Below are 21,057 nucleotides of genomic sequence, written 5' to 3'. Positions count from 1 at the left end.
AGGGGTATCATGAGAAGACTTTTGGCCCGAGGCTTGTTGATGTCTCCAGTTTAGTAAACATGTCACTCAAAAGTAAGCAATATGAAAACTGAAGGCTGATATTTATAAAAGACCTGAACTAGTATGAAAAAGTGAGCATATGTATGCAGCAGTCCCAACAGCTAAAGTCCGCCTAGCTAACAGACTGCACACCTGGTTGAATCCCAAATATGAAACGCATCATCGTGATATTACTCCTGGGTGAGTCGCGGTATTAGGCTGAAATGAAGCCCGTGCAAAAGCCAAGGCAGAGCATACATCTTTATCTGCGTCCACTTACAAAAGGTTATCTTTCATATTGCTCAAACGCTACCTGATAAATGTCCTGGTAACTCTCAATATTTCCACGGCGGGTGGCACATTTGTCATCGTTGGGATGGCGGGCAAAGTAGGGCACAGATGGGAACTTCTCCCCTGACGGTGGCGTTGAAGTATGAGCTGCGGGTCGAAGCAGACGAGCACATGTGATTGATAAGGATGCCTGGGTTTTAACCAGAGGAGGGCTGAGCTCACAGCCGGGGCTGGGACCTAATGCACTGCACTGAATGAGACGTTAAAAATAAATAAAAAATAAAGTTGCATAAAACTGTTCCTTACTTTGTTCTTTTTTTTGTTTTCTTTTGTTTTACCTCTCATAGGCCTCGTTTTAAAATAGTTTTCCTATTTTGAATCAGACAACTCCTTTTATATCAACCAATGATTAGCTGCCTACTCTGTGATGTTAAATAGCAGTTTCTTTTAAAGGGGCAGTGTTATGTAAACTCAACTTTTGTCTTTTTTTTTTACTTTTACATCATGTTATTCCCTTATCAAAGACATACCTGAAGTGCAGCTTTGATTGTTTATGCATGTTCCACGGCAACCATTCAGCTGTGCAAAAAAAAAAAAAAAAATGCCTCTGTGGACTGAGCGCCGCCTTCAAGTGCAATTCGTCCTCGGAGCTTCCGCCTCACAAAGCAGCCCTCTTTACTCACCAGCAGCAATTAGCAAACACCTGGTGGAACGGCGCATCTGCCAAGCTCATTGTATGAGCTACTTCTCAGTGAAGTGCTGTTAAAAACGTTGTTAAAGGATTAATAGAGCAGGTATGTTGTGATGACTTCCTGAAGGGCCGAGTTTCAGAAAGAGCGGGAGTTTTTAAAGAGACAGAGGCCGAATTTCAAGGCTTAAATTACTATGCTATTAGGAAAAGTTAGCATAGTTACTTGGTTCATGCTACAAAATGGCACTACACGCCTGGAAAACGCATAATACCGCCTCTTTAATGAAAGGCCAGAAGAAAAGGAGAATGGAGTCAATTTTATTCAAATAGCACATTTCAGCAACAAGACAGTTTCTCATCTTTAAGCAGCTGTCAGTTGTAGATAGCCTGGCCAATTAATTAGCCTTTCTCAGCTTGTTTTATGTGTTTATTGCACTATAATGAACAAAAGAAACATAATGGATAAATTTGGCACAATAATCACCTAAACAAAATTTAGAAGATCAAAATAAATGTCTTTGTTACAACTAATGCAACACTCAATCAGTAAGGCCAATTTTCCCTTGAATGGCTGGGAAAATCCTAATATACATATTTTTCCAACTAAGTAGATGCATTACATTTTGGAAACTCCCTCAATTTTCAGTCTACATATCAACCAACAGCGTGTATTTTCCAAAGATCAATAAATAACAAAACTTAATCAAGATTATAGACGTATACAAAAAAATATTGTACCTTCTTTTACCTTCAGTTGGTCTACCTGTTTATATGTGGGTAGAAATGAGGAAAAAAAGACCTCAAAGACAAAAAGTTAATTGATAAAAGGAAAGAGATAAACATACAAATAAATGTAAAAAAAAAAAAAAATGAGTTCAAGGCAAGGTAATGTGTTTCAATGGGCCAGTCAAAGTCCAGACCTAAAACCAATTCAGGATCTGCATCAACTTGAAAGCTCATGTTCATAGATGCCCTCCGTTCACTAGCTGAGACACCTCCAGGTTTTAATGCAGCAAAACTCAGTTCTGAAAAAGTCTTTGCATAAGTTTGTGTTCATAATTGCAGACATAAAATTCTAATTGAATTACATTGGACTTTGAGGTCAACAAGTGTCGAAATATGACAAATTTCAAGCGGTATGAATGCATTTGCAAGAAACGGCACACCTGTGGTTTTTTTTATTTTTCCAAATCTGTGCTCTGTAATCAGAGAAATGGGGCCAAGGACTGTAAAGGTAAGCTTATCAAGTCCCAACAATTTCCAAACAGACTGCAGGCTGCTTGTTTTGCTTGCCGTCTATTCGGGAGTGCTTTTCATTTCTCTTCCCTTTTTTTTCCCTTCCACACACCGTTTTGACAGCCTACCATCTGCTGCTGAGCCCCGTTTAGATCTTATACCTTTTCCCCCACTCTATACTTACTCGCCTGACAAGACAAGTTTTGGGACTAATGATGCTTTTGGCTGAGATGTGTGTCTGAGGCGGTAATCAGAGGGGAACAAAATAAAGAAACATGACAGCAGACACTCTGAGGATATTTTTATTAATGTGAGAAAAGAAGAAGACAGCCTCTGATGACCAGCACCTATTCAGTCAAAACAAGGAAAATAATCAGTAGGAATAAACAAACAAAAAAGCTACAGAAAAAAAATAATGCTCAGCAAACTACAAGACAAGTTTCAAGCTTTATCTGTACGATAGTAACTATAATTAAACTCTGTAGAGGTTTTGCTCCTCCAAAGGATATGTCAACGTAAGGATAAAAATGGTTTTCCAGCCTTGGTATCTTAAATAGATAAAGTGTAAACACAACTGTAAGTATTTTCAATGACACATTTTGTGCTACACAAACAGATGGGTGCATATAATGGGGATATTTGAGCGATTGTTCTTCAGAGAAAAAGGACAAAAATAAGAGTTTAAAGGCTTGGGAGAGTTTCTCACCTGCTGGTTTCACCGCTGCTTCGGGCCCTTCTTGCCGTTTGTGCCGTCTGCTTTCGGTCTTGCGGATCTCGCAAATTGCTGGGAGTTTTATAGTTAAGGTGCTTTGGTGGATTTCAGAAGTAGATGACACTTTCTGCTTCGACAAATGTGCATTTAGAATAATGCAGCCTCACTGAAAACCCACCTCCGTTTCTAAGCGTACCCAGCTGTTGCTGTCCAGGGGCAGATCCGTTTCTCGTGCGGGACGCAGAACTCGTCAGGTTCTAGCCGAGGCTCTGCACTGTGGATGCAGCTCTGAGCGTTTTTCCCTAGCGACGCTCTCTGCCTTGTGTAAATTTCATTTGAGGAAAGGTCGCAGCCGTTTCCTCGGAAGGTCAGCAGACCACTGGCCAAAACTGACCTTATGAGAGCCTTGTTTTTCTAACTGCCTCGGTTGAGCTGCGACAGCTTCGAAAATAGCGCGGATTAATAATAGCGTCGCCACCTGGATGATAGGTTAAATAAAAAGCGTTGATGTGATTTATCAAAAGATTTTCACCGATGATAAAACCTCCTGCTTTAATCTTCCAAAACATCAGGAAGGTTGTTTTTTTTTTTTTTCCAAGCAGACGGAGTGGCTAGTTACAGAGCCAGTCTTTAACAAACTATGAATTTATACTGGTTCACTGCAAACACAAAGAAAGCAAACCGGCCCTGACTTTCTGATGCGTTTTAAAGGTAAAATTCAAAAACATCCAAAACATCCCCGTTTCTTTTTGCACTCTATTTCAATTAACTCTAGGAAATTTGACTTTTTTGCCTTTTCATTCAAAAAGAGTCAAATTGTCATTTAGCTGAAAAATGCATCGTGTTTTACCCAGAAGGGTCAGCAAAATGCAAACATCACAACAGAACAGAAAGGGCTATGCTAAAATGAAATTCATCATGAAACAGAAGTTAAGCTAAAACAGAATTTATTCTAAAATGTAACTTATGCTAATATAAACTTTATGTGCAATTTATGCAAATACAGAATTTCTGCAAACAAACAGAATTCATGCTAAAGCGGAATTCATGCAAATTCCGAATTTATGCTAAAATGGATTTTGTGCCAATATGGAATTTATGCTAAAACTTTAATTATGCAAATTCTCAATTTAAGCTAAAACGAAAGTTATGCTAGAATTCAGACTTTTTGAAGCTTTTCACATTTTGTCACACCACAACAACAAAGTATGTTATGGGAATGATTGTGACAGACCAACACAAAGTAGTACGTAATTATGAAAAGGAAGGAAAAACAAAAACATGGCAGTAATGTGTACTAATCCCCTCTTTTGTCATAGCCCTACATAAAATCAGCTCAGGCAATTTAGATAAAGAATGTATAACTATATTTGTAGATATAGTTATACATTCACAAAGATATTGTGGATCCTGTCATTTTCCGCATGTCCACCAGTTCCTTGCTTTACATATATCTATATGTGTGTAATATGTGCTGAGGTCCAATGTCAGCCATGCTATCGAGTTCTAACAGTGCCGTTTTCAGATCCAGCATGTTAAAGTCTGAGCTGGGCACATAACAATGCTGTCTCCAAGCTAACTCGCTGCGAAATGCACATTAAAACAGCGTCAAAATCAGGAGCCTTGCTCCCTGTGACAGGTTCAAAAGTTGATGCATAATTAGCTTCGAGAAAGAAGGAAGAGCAGGTGGTGGTTCAAAGCTGCCAGAAATTAGTCCTCATCCTCCTGAAAGCACTGAGGGGCACAGCCAACAAAACATCTGTGGAGGGGAGGGTTCACTTAATAAACCAAAAATACTTCACCTGTTCCCTGCATCGCTTTAATACACGTCCTGCCTGTGATTTTCTTTTTGCTTTAGTCACAGGTAAAATGTGTTCGGGCTTGCTTACTTTTTCAATCAGCAATGTTGGAAAAAGGTCCTGATTTGGACTGCAAACAAACATTTTCACACCAAACAACTTTTACTTCTCGGCGTGTCTGGGTGCCTTCACAACAAAAATTAATTAAACCCCAACAAAGTCTGCAGTTACGCTCCTCTTAAAAGCCTTGTTCTCGTTTCATCCTGCGAGAAGGAGCGCAGGGGTGAGGGGGAGGGAATAAAAGGATACGACGACGAGAGGTTTGTCGTGGAGAACGAAGCCGTTGGTTTCCCGCAGGGCTTTCTCGGCGCTGCGCTCGTTCGGGAGTCCTACGAAGGCCTGCCCTTTCATCCGCCCCTCCTTCATTAACACGACGTCGAACCTGGGGAACAAAGAACAAGCAGGAACGACATCATTATCCGCTGCGCGCTCGTGGCCCGCCCGGCTCAAACGTTAACGCCGCGCTCCGTTTGGTGCGACACGGGGAAATGTTATCTGCTCCTGTGAGCACATAAAACCGAATGGGTCGGCAAAGCCCAACGACCCGCGGGCTCTAAATCCCCGACAATTGATTTTTGCCGAAGACAAGCAACAGGAGGCTTTAAAAGTTTATTTAGCATTCAGGACAGGATCTGCAGCTGATGGGCATGTGTCCGTAAAGCCTTTTTTTTTTCTCCTCTGGAAGCAGTTCATAAAACACATCCCCTACTTTAGTAAATCCTGGACAGCACAGATGACAACAACCTTCGATAAAATAAGCACTCTGCAGCGACACTGCGGCCCGTCTGCTTCAGTAAGCATCATGTTTGGATCATTTCTGTCAGAAGAGATGACGACTGCAGACTGTGCTCTCCCAAATTAAAAATTAAAAGTTAGAGCTATGATGCAATATGCAGAGGGTCAAAAGTGTAAAAAAAAAAATTTTATAAAATAAAAAATGTTAAAAAAGGAAGCAAATAAGATCAAGTAAAAGAGAAAATTAAAACTGGGATATTGTTATCTTACTAAGATAATGGCTTAGGTCATTTTATGCCAAAAGATATTTTAGGCAAAAAATTACTTGGGCCATTATTTTAGGAATGTGATAATTTTCAAAAATCAACTGTATCTTTATTTCAATATTTAGTTTCTTATTCAAAAGTTAAGTAATTCATTCATTTAATCATGAATTTAGAGCTTTATTAAAGAACAAATCAGAGTAAACAATTCTGTTGCAAAGAGGGATTTGCAAGTTAACTAGCTGTGCAGTTTAGCCAATCAGAGTTCAGTTAGAGACAAATTTTAAATGATTTAATAAAAAACAGTAGCAAAGAAACAATGAAATACTTAATGATATAATTCTGTTTTCTTTTCTTGAAAGATTACAAAATGTGGTTACACCTGTCAGCTATTAATGATGAATTTATTGGCACGGTTGGTCCTCCATACTAAAAGAAATATACAGAAAAGATGAAGCCACAGGTTGGAAAAGGCCAGCCGGAGCCCCAGGCAGAGATTCTCCCTTTCCTGTTTCTCACAGGAGTCTGGCCCAAATCTGTTTGAGGGAGTGCTGATGCACCAGCATCTTAATGTCCCTCATGATCTCAGTATTAGTGCGGATACTTATTAAAAAATGCCAGGCACAGTCAGCACAAATTACGGGAAGCTCTCGGGAGGAGCGGAATAATTGCCGGGGCCAAAAATAGCCCTAAAAACAGGAGAAAACTGCGGCGCAATGTCAAATAAGATTTCTGTTTACGTACATGTTTCTCTCGGCTTCTGACGACGGGTTAATGTAGCGCCCATAGATGTACCTCAGGTCCTGGAAAACATGAAAGATAATTAATGAAATTCTAAAAAAAATTTAAAAATTCAATTTCTTTGAACATTTTTGTCATTTTGTCACATTAAAAACAACAATTAATAAAGAAGCAGGCCACACTTTTCAGATTTGTATTTGTAACAACATAAATCCTTTTACGTCCGCTTTAAGTTGTGTGTTACTCCACATGAAACACAGACTCAGATTTACAGTTTTAATGTGATAAAAGTGGAAAAGTTGAAGAAAGAGTCCTGTGCTCATACATGTGAGTGTTCAGGACAAAAAAACAAATCAGGAAGGATGGATGAAAGTGGGTCACGTGCAACAGCTGGACCTACCTTCTCCTCCACCTGCTTTGCAATGTTTTTCACGTACAGTCTGCAGGTCGGCTCGCCGGCTTCATAATTTTTAAAAACAGACATCCTTTTAATCTCTGTTTGAAAAAAAAGAGAGAGAGAGAGAGAGAGAGAGAGAGTGAGAGGAGAGAAATTGATGTGAGATGAATAAAACAGTAAAAAAAAAAAAAAAAAAAGAACAAGCACAGGTACAGAAAACCCTTTCTGTGCTCCAGTGTCTGAATCCATTGAAGGTTTGGTTGATTTCATTCGTCACCTTTTCTGGAAATATTTTCCAGAAACAATGTTTCAACACAAGTGACACTTTGCCGATTTGTTTGTTAAATGACGTTCACAATGAGCCTTAGATCTTCGGGGTGAAAAAAAAGTTCATGCTGATGTTAAACTTTCCCCAGCATCTCCTCCTTCACGGAGGGATTCATCTAGTCTCTGGTTTCAGGTTTGATTTTTCCCACAGTTTGCAAATTCTTACTTTTTTTCTTTCTTTTTTTTTGTTGTTGTTTAGCCGCGACGTCTCTCAGAATAACTCCCGGTTTATTCTAATATGCATTTCAAACGAACTACGGCATCCTGCGCTTGTTGCATCACCTCTCAACAGAAGTGTGCGAGGAGGAAATTAGAGCGTTACAGCTGTTCTGCAATACCTACATGAAAGGAGGAATGTTGTCATTGGGAGCACGTACGCGAGTCGAAACGCGTCCCTCCGAGGGGCGTTTTAATGTCTGTTGACTTTACAGAATTTTGCAGGTTGTTTGTTCTCCGTCTCTCGTCAGTGGTGTGATGAGTTCGGCTGAAAATTAAATTCACTGCGCTATGTTTCCATGTTTTTTTGCATTTCGCTAGAAGAATATTCATCCATCCATCCAACATCCATGGATGGTGTGTGCTTGCGAGGAATTTCCAGATGCTTGAAGATGTCGCGTTCGTTTGATCAAACAATTGTAAGTGTAGACACGGGGGGACTGTCCGACCACTCGGGCAGAACGCGGGTTCTGCATTGTACCGCCACGGGCTGAAAAGCCGCTCAGCAAGGTGGAAGCCGTTACTTCAAAAGAAAGATAAAAAGCCAAAAATGCAGTTTGCAAGGACCAGCCACAAACTGTGACTGTTTGGCCATAACGACCATCGCTACAATTGGAGGAAGAACTGGGATGCTTGTACCATCCCAACTATGAAGTACATGCGTGGCAGCGTCACGTTGTGGGCAGGCCCGTCTCCTTTATCTCTTTCTACCAAAAATTGGCTGACAAAAATCTTGCAATCAACTAAATCCTTTTATTGAAGGATAATTTTGTTATATCCTAGTAGCTTTGCTAACTTCTGTAACTTCTGATCTTGGAGAAACCGATAAATAAATCTCTGACATATTCTTTCTCTTATTATTGTGGCATTTAGCAAACAAAAATCATTTTGGTCATTCAAACCAACCAAAACCAAGAGCAGTTTGGTCTGATTTTTTACAATACTTTTTTACTTCAGAAAATTACAGAATAAAAGTAAAGGTGTCCTTTGTATTCACTGTATGTAAACTTCTGGTTTCAACTGCACACCAAATTTTGCTTCCATAATGTGAAAACGCTCCATGGATTATTCTGTAACTACTTACCGTCTCTGGACAGCCGGCCTTTCTCCAGCTCCTTCCTGGAGATGACGTCTGACACCAGATCCTCTTCGTCGTCGCTGCGCTCGTCCTGCTGCTGGCTGGTCTGGGCGCTGGGGTAGAGCTTCCCAAAACCTTCAGTCACCGTCTCTTCCTGAGCGGTGCTGCTGGGGGCGCTCTTGCTCTCATCTGCTAAGAGAGGAAAAACCCCCGTCAATCAGTCCCATATTTTCAGATGGTGACAGAGAGCGACTAACAGTCGACGTCACGCTGCGTCTGCACCCAGTGCACTGCGCATGTCGCCTGCAGAAAGAAAGCAAGACTATATTATTCTGACCACTTAAACTATTAGATTATACTCTTTAAAAACTATCACATATTAATTTTGCCTGGGCAGTAAAGCTGAGACAGAACAGAGCAAAATTCCCTGCAGTCAAAATGACTTCTTGTGAACAAAGTAGGTATAAATGATCGTACTTCTTCTATTCCTTGCAAGATAAATATGAATTCCGTTTATTTAGGAAAATTGGTAGTTTTAGGAAAACCCTTTTAAGGTTTCACACCTGTACCCTTTGTCACCATGGATACGCTTGTCTCAACTTTAGAGGGACTTGACGCATCTCAACGTGAACAAAATTGCTTCAATATTCCTAGTAATTGAAGTTTGAGACATTTTACTTTATTGATTTCATATTTAGTCATATTAGAATTATTTACAATGTCACACTTGTGTTTACTTTTTTTTTTTTTTTAATTTTATATCACTTATGGTTATATTTGTACTAATATTTCACACTTTAGATTGAGTAGCTTTTCAATAAATAAACAATTTCCCTTTGTGGATAAATAAATGATATTCAAATCCATTGTTCTCTATTTTTTCCCCATCATCTATCCACTCACCTGCATGTAACGTGTTTGGGTCATAAAGACGTATCCTCCTCACTAGCAACATATTTTATAACGGTATGACGAATAGCTGTAGTGCGCTGACAACGTGCTAGCTAATGTTAAAGCAGCAAGATAAAATGTGGGTAACTACGGTAACCATTGAAAGTTTGTGTTTGCAAACAAATAATCCCTCTACAGAACATTACTCGATTTGGCTTCAGTATAATGTAACTGTTTTAAAAAGTGAGAAATTAACAATAATTGGAAAACTGAAAGAAGTAGTTGGGGGTTTTTCGTCTTGAAAGAAGGTAGCGGGGATAAATCTTTTCAGCAGTGCGTGAATGCGCTGCAGATGGAAAAGAGCAGTGAGCCTGTCCAAATCCACAGAAACGGGGGTGAGAATGGTTTGTCATATCAATGAGTTGTATGTGTGCGAGTGTCGAGGCGCAGAATGCCGTGGAGCTTTTCTGATAAACACTAGATCACAGCTTCCCAACTTACAGTCCTCCTTATCGGTCGCTCACCTCCCCCTTTTCTTATTTAAACAGCTTGTTTATCAGCCCTCCCTCGCCCCGTCCACCAAAACAAGACTAATCCAAGAAGAAGAAGAAAAAAAAAAGCCACCTGTCAGAGTTTATCTTTTCCCTGCCTCTAGGAAATCCTTTGTACACGACTTTGAGATCTGTTTTACTTTTTCAGGAGTGAAGCCGAAGCCAAGGAGAGGGGAGATAAGGCAAGCAGGGAACCCCGGAGATGACAGGAGACACAGACTGTGTCCTCAAAGACGTTTGTTCACGCAGATAATAGCTTTAAAAAAAAAAAACTTTCTGCTGCAACTTTCTGCTTTGAAGCGCTGCCGTGTAACACTCGGCTCAGACTCCACTTCTAGTCGGGGCTTGAACTTGTGTCAACAGGACCGACAAATCATCTCTTGGCTCGTTGTGATAAAAACAAAAACAAAAAAAAAACACGGTAGAGAAGCTGGAGCCTTGCTCTGTCTCTCCTCCACTGATGAGAGGCCAGAGCCTTTTTGAGCTTTTGACTTGAGCAAGTGAAGCGTTTTGTGATGTAGGCAGGCTACATCACAAAACGCTGCGTTTCTCCAGGCCGTGAGCGTTGTTACTCACAAAACTGAGACGGTTAAAGCGAAGCGTTCAGTTTAAAAGGGGATGCTGCGCATTATTAAGTTCAAATTATCAGTGCTCATAATAAAATACAAAATACTGATCAAGCATTCATGGCTCATCTGTCTACAGCAGGAATGTCAGGTGGGAAAAAAGAAGTGAGTAATGAAGGGGGCATGTGAGGAAGGAGAGATAAATAAAAAAATTTAAAAAACCTACACTTTGTACAACTTTTTATTCGCCTTTCATTAAAAGCTCAATAAAATAACTTGGAAGTTGGTGGTTGTAATATGATAGTCAGGTTTTAAAGGGGCAATATCATGAATTTTCTTGACACATAGTGCCAGTTTATAGCATAATCAAGTAATTATATTACCTTCATTTGTATCACATACGACTTAAAAAGAATTTTGATTTTGTTATTTAAGGCCTTGAAATTGGGCCTCTGTCTCTTTCTGAAACCCCGCCTTCAGGAAGTCATCTCAACACTTTAATAACATTTCAGCAGCATTGCACTGAGAAGTAGTTTGTATAATGAGCTCAGCTTATGTGCAGCTCCACCAGGTGTTTGCTAATTGTCTGCTGGCTAGTCTGAAGGAGCCGAGGTGGAGGCAACTCAGAAGCTTGGAAACTGCAGCTCGGAGGAAGAACTTCTCAAAAGCGCTGCTACATCCACCATGGCGTTTTTCACAGTTGAATGGTTGCCAAGGGAGATTTAAGGATTTCTCAAACATACATGAAAGAATCAAAGCAACACTCCAGCTATGTTTTTGGTGAGGAAATAACATAACTTGATGTAAAGATTAAAAAAAAAAGTCAACTTTACATAACACTGCACCCTTTAAAAACTTTTTCAAGACACTGTACTTTTCTCCAACCACCTCCTCTTTATTCTCCGTTTGTCCTTTAGAACTGCACACTCATTTCTATAACTATAAATAATTCACCAGTCTCATTTCAGGGTAAATGCAAGGACTCCCAACCTGAAGCTGCTTTAATGAAGTGAATTCCTTGGTTGTAAAAGTAAACTCAATCTCTCTGGATATTGAATTTCACTCTGGGTCACCAAACTTTATTTTCCTGTTAATTCCAACCATAATCAGTGCTTTTTTTTAATACACCTGAAGCTCGGGGGTCAAAAAGTCCTACCTTCGACGTCGACATCGGCTCGGCCGCTTCCCTCCGCGGCGGCTGCCGCCTCTGGCACCGAAATATGGAACTCGATTTTCCTGGGGCCGGCGGGGTTCGGGTTCTCAAACACGTCGGAGGGCTGCAGCGCCGGAGCACTGAGGCCGACAGGAACAGAGGGAGACAGAGAGAAAACTGAATATACAGCAAACCTGGATGATGTATGGTTGGTTTAGGCATTTTTTTGTGTTTTTTCTAAAGCTGAGATGTTCCACAGTCGGATAAACACGTGGCCAGGAGATGTATTTATAGTCGGGAAAGCAGACTGCGCTCTGTTCATGAGGGAGGCGGTGTGCAGGTGTGTGAGAATGTGGAACAAGGACAAGTCGCTGAGCCACACGGGGCCGTCTCCAGGAGGAAGACGGATCGTCTGGAGAGGTTTTCTCTTTTCTTTTATTATTTGCCCTGTGCTTTAACTGAGCCATGAATACGGCATCCGGATAAATCATGTTTGAGGACTGTGACACGCTTGAGTGCTTGCCGCGTACCTCTGAGAGTCTGGTTTTGGAGCGTAGAGCAGGTCCTTGATCTTGGGCTTCTTCCTTTTTGAAGCTGTTTTTGGTCTCAGGGGCCTCTTGCATGCTTGGTTGACCAGACCCATCAAACGTGCGATCCTCAAATAAAACAAGGGGAGGAAGAGGGAGAAAAAAAATGACTAACATGTATAGGGAAAAAAAAAGACAATCAACATCTAAACACACAATGAAACAACAGCTATGAATATTAATTTGATGCCTGCATCCTCTCCTCACCTCTCCTTATCTTCTTCATCCCCGCTTTCATATTCCGACTCTTCCTCGCTGGACCTCTCCATCTCCTCCTCTGGTAAAGGTGGGTAGTCAGTGGGCAGAGGAGGAGGCATGGGGAAGGGTGGAGCAGGAGGCAAGAGCTCAAACTGCAACAACAACAACAACAACAAAAAATCACGCATCAAAGGTTGCGGTGAGACTCGATTGAAATCTTTAGTCGAGTTAATTGCAAGGGCTAATGAATTCCTCGAAAAGTGTATATCAACAAAATAAGCAATATTTTCAAGTCAGGAAACCCCTTTTGCTGCAAAATTACTGAATATATGAGCTCAATAATAAAGATTCGTAGTTTTTAATCTGTTTTTCAGGTTATTCAACCATCAGAATGGCACAAAATGCTTCTATAGCCATTTAGCGTTCAAGAATTTCAGGAACCCCTGATCATTTATACAACTTCTTAAAAAAATACTTCTGTTTACACTGAAATTAGCACTGTGCTGCTGCAACATATTTAGCATTGAGATGTTATTTTAGGCTTGAGTAGCTAAAAAAAAAAAGGCTAACTCATTTTAGCTAAACTTGCACACAATGACAGTATTTTCCAGCATCCCATCAGATCATTTTCTGAACAACAAATTAACTCCCTTTGGACTTTCTCCATCCATGTGTTGTCTGCAGATGTCGCTTGTGCGTCAGATTTATTGGCGTACCAGAAACAAGTGAATATATGGTTCCGTCTGGAACCTTTGTATGTAAAAAAATACAAATTTTATATACTGTGTTATGTGCCAACGCCTATGTAATTATTAATTAATCTAAATTAATGTGTTAAAGACCTGGCACTAATTACACAAGTCTAACAATGACCTAAAACAGAATTAATAAGTAGTTCTTATAGTCACTTTTACTGTAATTGCAACAGTACCACAAAATATTGTGATAGAACTTTAGGTCCATATTGCCTATCCCAAGTAAATGCATCACATTTGTGAGGGTCAAAGGCAAAATGTTGTAATGATATAAGATTCAGAGGAAGAAGAGGAAGAAGTGGAGATGTTCAATATATCTGCTTGTACAGATAAATGCTAATTATTTTATGGGAAGCGCACCTCCTGTTGTCTCAAACTGGTGAGATCAAAGTGTTTCAATGCTTTTGCGAGACCCAGTATAACCAGTTACACCATTTCTGTATTCAGGAACCACGTCCGGAATCTTACCATGGGCGGCCTTGCTGTGATGGGACCAAACGGGCACGGCAGATTCATCTTGTTCATCAGATGAAGCACCTGTTTCGATGTGAGATATGTACGCATTTAAACAGGGACAGCAGAATGTGCGTGTGTGTGCGTGCGTGTGAGGAATCCTAACACAAGCCGGTTGCATAAACACACTGCGGCTCCCCAAACAGGCAGCCTGGAACGCAGGCTCCGTATGTAAAACAGACCGGCCGACTTCTGCATACAAATACGAGGATCAAGGTGGGATTGAAGCAGAAGACAGATACCTGAGGTGCAGCAGAGCCGATCGGCTGGCGCACTAGCACCACCTAGACGCCGACACGAGATGCAGCTCGGCTCCCAGGGAAATGCTAAACCCATAACTCATGCTTCCCACTTACGGTTTATTATTAATACTTGCTCTCCGAATTGGGTTTGAAAAGCCAAACGCTTGCTGTTTGATCCTTAAGAGCTTGGCCAGTGCTCAGAAACCTTGTGCACACTTGTTCCTGATTCGTGTTTCTGTTTCACAATCAGAATCTGAAGACTGAATGCTTTTTGCTTCGGTAACATTTTATTTTATTTTTTTGAAAAACAGATTTCCGAAAGGAATATAATGCAACACAAAGACATGGAGATTCTCCACATCTGCATATCCATGCTCTTGGATGGAAAATAAAGAGAACTGAGGAGAGGCGGTGTTTACTCACTTGGACATAAAACTTTGGCACAGCGATGAGGGCATGCGTTATGTTTGTGAGGACGCCGTTGGAGGGCGGTGGGTATAAATATTTCAGCGTGGGATTTGAATGAAATCTCATCCTAAAGGGTTCGAAAAGAGGAGAGGGAACGTGAACACCAAGCATAACGAGTCATCCACCAATCAGATCAACTACTACTGGTTCTAGCTGGTGATTAGAAAGTCGAATCAGGAAAAAAAATCAGATTTTCTTTTCTGTTTTTGAGATAATATTGGAGTCAGCTGTGTTGAAGCAGAGCGACATCTAAACGTGGCAGGACACCGATCCTCGAAGACGGGAGTTAAAAGACCAGCGATTTACACAGATGAGTTGGAATTTGTTTAAGTTCTTGTGGGGGAGGGGAGGGGGGAGGAATAATAAAAATGAAAGGTGCCAGATCAGACCTCAGCATGGACCAGTAAAAGCCTGATCGGGAAATCGCTTCCATAAATCCAACTCTGCACTTTTATACAGACGTGCAATGCTGTCGGTTATATGTTTAGAGACAAAAAATAATGGTTGTTTTCAGCCTTCAAGCAATTATATCTTGTAAGTATTACACTTACGGGGAACATTTGCCTCCTTTTTTTTTTTGCAAAACACATTTTGAGATGTTCTGTAGATTTGCTTATATTCTGTATACAGTTCATGTTAACTTCACTGACCAAAATGGAATTATTCTTTGTCACTTTAACAACTCCTCAAGACGACTTCAGTTGAATTAAGGGTGCCATTTCACAAAGGTACTTGAAATTGTTATGGACACCTTAAGTATTAACTACTTCAAAACTTAAACTTTTTTAGTAATACCATGTTGTGGCAAAAATGAAGCTTTAAAAAAAAGCTACTTTTTGAAAAGGTGCTGCAAAATCAGTAAGTTAGGCCGCAACAATAAATAAAAATAATTTAAAAAACACCCTGGAGGGACTGAAAAGAGTATTATTTGCATTATTTATTTAGTACCAACTTCCACATTGACCGATTGGGAAAAGATGGGATTTCTACATTTTAATCTGGTCGATCGTGTTGAACCAGCAAATTAACCTGTGAATTTTAAACAGGTTGATTTATACAAACTTTTATTTTGCAAAAATGTGGAATTTCGTATCCCTAATTTGTGTGTGCTTTAGGAATTCCCTCCATCCCGCCATCATTTTTGAAACGACACAATGCAAAAGATACTATACATTTTAGGTAATGGGTAAAGACTGGTGATTCTATTTCCGTTTACTTTTCAGCAAGCAGCTTTAAGATACAATGGAAAGATATCTTCCTGCAACCATTAAGGTTACAAAAGATTTTTTTAAAAATTGGAAGTTGGCTTAAGATAAGAGTTGCAGCAACGAGAGTGTGCTGTTACCGTAGCGAGTGGTATCAAAGAGCACCTGGTCCCGTCAACTGGCAGGCCAGGCTGCCTGTCAGGAGCTCAGTGGCAGCCCGGCTATCTAATTGGACACAAGGTGTCTGACAGCTCCCAAATATGCCTCTCAGATACTCTTCCAGGTTCACTGTCAGCTCGCCTATGGGCAGTTTCTGCAGAGCGAACTGACGACACCTTGACAACTGTTAAGGATCACGTCATGCGAGCACACTGAAATGTCCGAGGTAGTTTTGAGGTGGAGGCTGCAGGCTTCACATATTTCAGGTACAGAGGCTCCCTAAAATGTCTAGTATGTAGTTTCTTTTATAGCTCATAAAATGTGGTCAAAACTCAAAAATAATTCAGTAACCCTTTAGTTTACGGCATGTAGTCCTTCTTACCCGAGGTTAGGAGAAACGCCAGTCTCTATGATTGGGATTTTTGGCTGTTTGAACTCCTGTGTCTTCTGCTTTTCTTTGACATGACTGTGTGGAAAAGAGAAGAGATGAAACCAGAAACTTGTGAGAGTCTTCACAAAGGAAATCAGTGCAACAATAAGAAGTGGGCAAAGATTTGTTGAATGGGAAGGAGAGGGCGATGTACTACAGAAAACCATACCCATCTGACACCGGGGGGTCCTTTAAAACTGTTAAATTATCTTGGCCTTGTGCAAACTCCACAATAAGGGTCTGGTCCAGAATCTGTAGCTGATGGAGCCTACTGAGGGCCTTACAAGAAAGAAGATGGGAAGGTGAGTACCATCATCCACCACAAACTCATAGAAAACATTAGTTACGTCTGTACACGCAAAGAAAACAATATTTAGTAGCTTTTGGACACAAGACACTCACTTTTACTGCCATATTCTCACTTTTAAATGTCGCAAAAGCCGCATGTTTCTGTTAAGAAGGAAAAAAATAATTCATGTAGGACATAAAAGTCAGATTTTAGGATGCAAAGGGGTCAAAAGACCTACCAAACGTCCACGGTTTGAAAAGACTCGAACCGACTCGGCACCAAAATACCTCAGGAGGTCTTCCTTCTCGTTCGTATTGAGCTCAGCCGGTAAGTGGCGGACAAGCAGCGTTCTGCTGCCTTTGCTTTTGGACGATTCTTCATTTTTCTCCATTTCCTTGCTGGGCGGGCAAAAGGAAAAAAACGTAACATTGGTCCACAAAGACCAATGAATAACTCGCACCTGCCTTAACTTTCAGTTAAGTTTATACTTCACATTTACTGTCAAATACAAGTAGAAGTGAAACATCATCTACCATTACAGAATGCCACCCGAATAGACAGAAAATGCAACCAAATGCTTTTATTTGTTTTAGGGAAAATACCCATACAAACCACCCTGCCAGCCTGTTGAGTCATAGTTGCCAGTTTACTGCCAAACAAAGACATTACTCAATCTGGGAAGGGTCATAAAACCATTTCTAAGATTTGGAGCGTAATGAGCCTCCTTTGGAGTGACCAATCAACCAAATAACTCTAAATAAGTAATCCAGGAACTCATAAAAGAACTCACAGCAGCATCAAAAGCACCAGGCCTCAGTTAAGGTTAGTACTCATGACTCAACATTGAGAAAGGCAGACTAGAGGGAAAAACTGGTGTGCCTACCAGATTTCCATGGAAGGTTAACATATTTGCTAAAAAAAAAACAAAACAAAAAAAACATGATTCTCAAGACTATTAGAAATGTATTTTATGGACTGAGATGAAATTTTTTTTTTTATGTTTTGGAAGACGTTTGTTCTGTTTCATCTGGAATAAAACTAACAGGATTTCAGCATGAGAACATGACACTCCAACATAAAGGTGGCAGTAGGAATGTCTGAAGCTATCCTTCCTTCTGCAGGACTTGAGAGAAACTTGTTGTACCTCACCCATAAATTCTCCTCTCTATCAGAAAATGATGTCATCTGTTGCAGTCATTGGTGGCACAAAAAACACAGATTGAGGCTCCAATTCACATTGCAACTGACTGATTTATACATGCGTTTCTCTTTAATAAAATAAATGGCTGGAGAATGACATCTCCTACTTACTCTGGGTATGTTACCCTAATATTAAAATGTATTTGACGAGCTGAAAAAGTAAACGTGGCAAAAAAGCAAAAACAGAAGAAATGGAGGTTAATGCTTAGTGCTCACTGAGTGACTGTATCACAAACAGAACAGACTCCTCTGAACTTCTCTGCTATGCCCTATGAACAGTTGTACGAAACATCTAGAAATTACCCTCTCTCTTAGAGAACTTTGTAATAAACTAAGCCGAATTAAATAACAAAGCGTGCTAAGCAGTTGAGTATATTCAGTAGCTTTGAAAACGAAGAGACGAACTGTCCATAAGCAATATAAGGTGAAAAAGTCATTTCTCTTCGCGAAATCTCAGGTTAAGCTAGCTTAATGCTACTGCTACTACCGACCAGGTTTAAAATCTATTTTTCTGAACCTATTCTATAAGGTTATTTAACAACAATGCGCCGTTAAAAAAACGACTGAATTCAGTTTGGTAAAGAGCTCTAATGACGCGAAGAATTGTAATTTCCATTGAACAGATTTCATACTTGCCTCCTAAAGCTGCAAACAGACTTCCGGGGAAATCTTCTTCTATTTCATCCCGTCAGTTGACGCACATTTCAGAGACCTACTGCCTCCCTGTGGCAGAATGAAGTCACTACTTTTTTCACGCCGAACTTGCGATCACATTTGTTTACCAAGTTTACAATTTTTCCCGGTCTTTCAACCAGTGAACTATAGCTTACAAAAACAATACACTGGTGAAAAACGGTAGCTATTGTTTTAATGTTATCCAGTTTTATGTTTTTGGTTTTAACTCTGAACAGCAAATTTCAGAAAATTGCACTTTCCATATTGAGAATGACTCTCAGAGAACTTTAAAGAATGTTTAAAAGGTTAGAAAACACTTTCATTGGGAAACAAAACTCCTTGAACATTCTTTAACAGTTATATTCAAACCTTTAGGACGGTTCCCAATAATTTACATTGTGAACATTGTAGATCAATTTTTAGGGAACATTTCCTGAATTTTTGGTAGGTGTTACAGCATAAAATTAGTAGACCTTCAGCAGCCCTTTCGGGAAAGTTCCCACAAAAGTTATTAATGATCTTCAGGGAACCCCTAGGACACATCCCATAAGTTTCATGAAATGTTTTGGTGTGAAAGTTGTAGATAACCTACATTGAACCATTAGAAAACCTTCTCATGGGTTTGTAACCCTCTGAGGGTTACATTGAGAAGGCTGCAGTTTATAGGAAATGCTGAGGAATCGTTCTTGGAAGTTCTCCAATAGTTCCATGGTAAAAGTTGTGGATAATGTTCAAGAAACTCTTAGGGAATATTTTCTGAAAGTTCCCCAATGAGTACATTTCAGAACGCTGACACGTCACATAAACTTTAGGGAACATTCTTTTTAAGATTCTGTGAAGGTTAAGCTATGGAGGTTGAAGATAAACTTTAGGGAGGCCATGGAGAATATTCCTTGATAGCTCCCACCAAGTTGCACTGTCAATTAACATTAGATTAATCTTTAGAGAATTATTTTCATAACTTTAGGAAAGGCTTCAGTTAGGTTAAAAGGAAGTCCACCGATCTGATCTCTGTCACCAAATTTTACAGGCATTATGCTTAAAATGTATCTTATACTGCTTCCACTGCCATGTTTATTCCTCTCATGCAGTGAAGCAGTTTCCTCAGTCGTTTTATTCACCACGTCATTGCTCACAATTTTCGACACAAACACCAGCATCACATCCTCACTTCTCCAGTTGAAAAACTGAACCGTCCTCTCTCTGCATCATTCTCCTCCATCTGGTGCCAACCAGGCCAAGTAATGACTCCGTGCATAAGATCATTTCAGCCAGCCTCCCACTTTCTACCCACTACCGTTCCTATAATAAAACAGCCAAATAAAAGGCACTTTGTGTGGTACTCTGATTAATTTGCTGTGTTGTGACCATCACAGGGTTTTCTTGTAAATGTGGGATAACTTCCTATGTCACCTGTCTGCTGTGCTGTTGCGCACAATGTGGAAAACAAAAGCAAGGAAGTCACATTCTTTGGCGTATATATAATTGGATTTATTTTAATTCTAAATGTAGACCTGTTTCAGGTCATGTTCGTATTTTGTTATTTAAAATGTCTTATTTCGACGCTGAACAAGCAGCTATCAATGCTCTTTTCCCCCAGCAGATGTCACCCTAACCATATTGAAATAATAGATGTTTTTTGCAGCAGAAATTCACTACATGACCTGAAGCATTCATTCAATCGGGATCCATTCACAATTTGTTGCTAGAAGTCTTAAGTGAGCTAAAGTAAACAATTTTATTAGTGCTGAATCATGCCCACTACAGTTTAATTACATTACAATTAGTTTATTCATTCATTGAGTACACAGATAAAGACGTCCCCAAAGTTAGAATAAACTGTCTGCTTCTTGGCACTTAGATATTAGATGATATTATTACCAAAATTTAAATGCAACGGTTACAGAAAAGCTCCGCTTTTCCTGTCCACTCAAAAATCGTGGTTGTCTTTTCACCTTCAGTCCCTCAACCCCCCTGGGGGAAAATCTCCCTTACACTTCTCGAGATGCCTCCAAATTCCAGCCCAGATGAAGCCCTTTCTTTGACGAGCAATGCGAGGGCATTCCTCCGCAGGGCGACACAAAGCCCTCTTTCACCGTGGCCTGGCTCTGAAATTTCACAGGTGATGGGAGGAACGGCGAACACTCGATCCTCCTCCTCCTCGCCTTCCCCCAGTCTCGCCAAGAGAGAGAGAGAGAGAGAGAGAGAGAGAGAGAGAGAGAGAGAGAGAGAGATGCTCACCAGCCGCGTTGCCAACTAAAAAGCAGTATTATATTGTAAAAAGACGAAATATTACACAGAAATAAACATGATGTTTAACATAGCGGAGGAAACACAAAGCCAGTTCCCTTTTGTCTTTTTGTAGATTAAAGGCGTTTCCAGCTGGAATGGCTAAAAAGATAAGAAAACTTTTAATGAAAGAGATGTTAAAAAAAAAAACAACATCCCAAAAAATGTGATTAAGGTTTGTTAATGCATTTGTACCTCTATATATAAGCAAGTTGTCCCGATAATAGCTTCCAAGTGAGGCGTCTTCTTCAGTCAACCGGACATTATAAAGCGCAAAGCTGCCACTAAAGGAGATGTTTTC

General features: G+C 40.2%; 1 protein-coding gene across 4 annotated transcripts; it reads right to left on the bottom strand.

Moving 5' to 3' along the window:
- Window positions 1-2,543: 2,543 nt before the first annotated feature.
- Window positions 2,544-18,452, bottom strand: rnpc3 (RNA-binding region (RNP1, RRM) containing 3). Of its 4 annotated transcripts, none has more exons than XM_081601661.1 (16): window positions 18,429-18,452; window positions 16,831-16,986; window positions 16,706-16,753; window positions 16,473-16,582; window positions 16,256-16,339; window positions 14,465-14,576; window positions 13,755-13,823; window positions 12,541-12,683; window positions 12,277-12,402; window positions 11,750-11,886; window positions 8,592-8,777; window positions 6,968-7,062; window positions 6,571-6,629; window positions 5,078-5,210; window positions 2,964-3,041; window positions 2,544-2,805 (listed from the first exon to the last, which is right to left on the bottom strand). In XM_081601661.1, the coding sequence occupies exons 2-15, from the start codon at window positions 16,981-16,983 to the stop codon at window positions 2,973-2,975; spliced, it is 1,524 nt and encodes a 507-aa protein (XP_081457787.1). In that variant the 5' UTR covers window positions 16,984-16,986; window positions 18,429-18,452; the 3' UTR covers window positions 2,544-2,805; window positions 2,964-2,972. The 4 variants fall into 4 exon arrangements, with proteins under 4 accessions (XP_081457787.1, XP_081457788.1, XP_081457786.1 ...); XM_081601662.1 differs by having other exon boundaries at window positions 2,544-2,604; XM_081601660.1 differs by having other exon boundaries at window positions 2,544-3,041.
- Window positions 18,453-21,057: the final 2,605 nt, after the last annotated feature.

Source organism: Poecilia reticulata, chromosome 20 (genome assembly GCF_904066995.2).
Source record: "Poecilia reticulata chromosome 20, P_reticulata-male-v2, whole genome shotgun sequence".
In the NCBI taxonomy this organism is placed as follows: Eukaryota; Metazoa; Chordata; class Actinopteri; order Cyprinodontiformes; family Poeciliidae; genus Poecilia; species Poecilia reticulata.
Note: the sequence above shows the minus strand (reverse complement) of the source record. Positions and strands in the feature narration are given on the sequence as shown.

What these genes read in the sequence shown, in the direction of transcription:
- rnpc3 (XM_081601660.1), bottom strand. Translation starts at nt 16,983, where the DNA reads ATGGAGAAAAATGAAGAATCGTCCAAAAGCAAAGGCAGCAGAACGCTG. An exon ending in GACCCCCCGGTGTCAGATGG is followed by an intron (nt 16,340 to 16,472) that starts GTATGGTTTTCT and finishes TTTTCCACACAG; the next exon opens with TCATGTCAAAGAAAAGCAGA. An exon ending in CCAAAACCAGACTCTCAGAG is followed by an intron (nt 11,887 to 12,276) that starts GTACGCGGCAAG and finishes TGTCGGCCTCAG; the next exon opens with TGCTCCGGCGCTGCAGCCCT.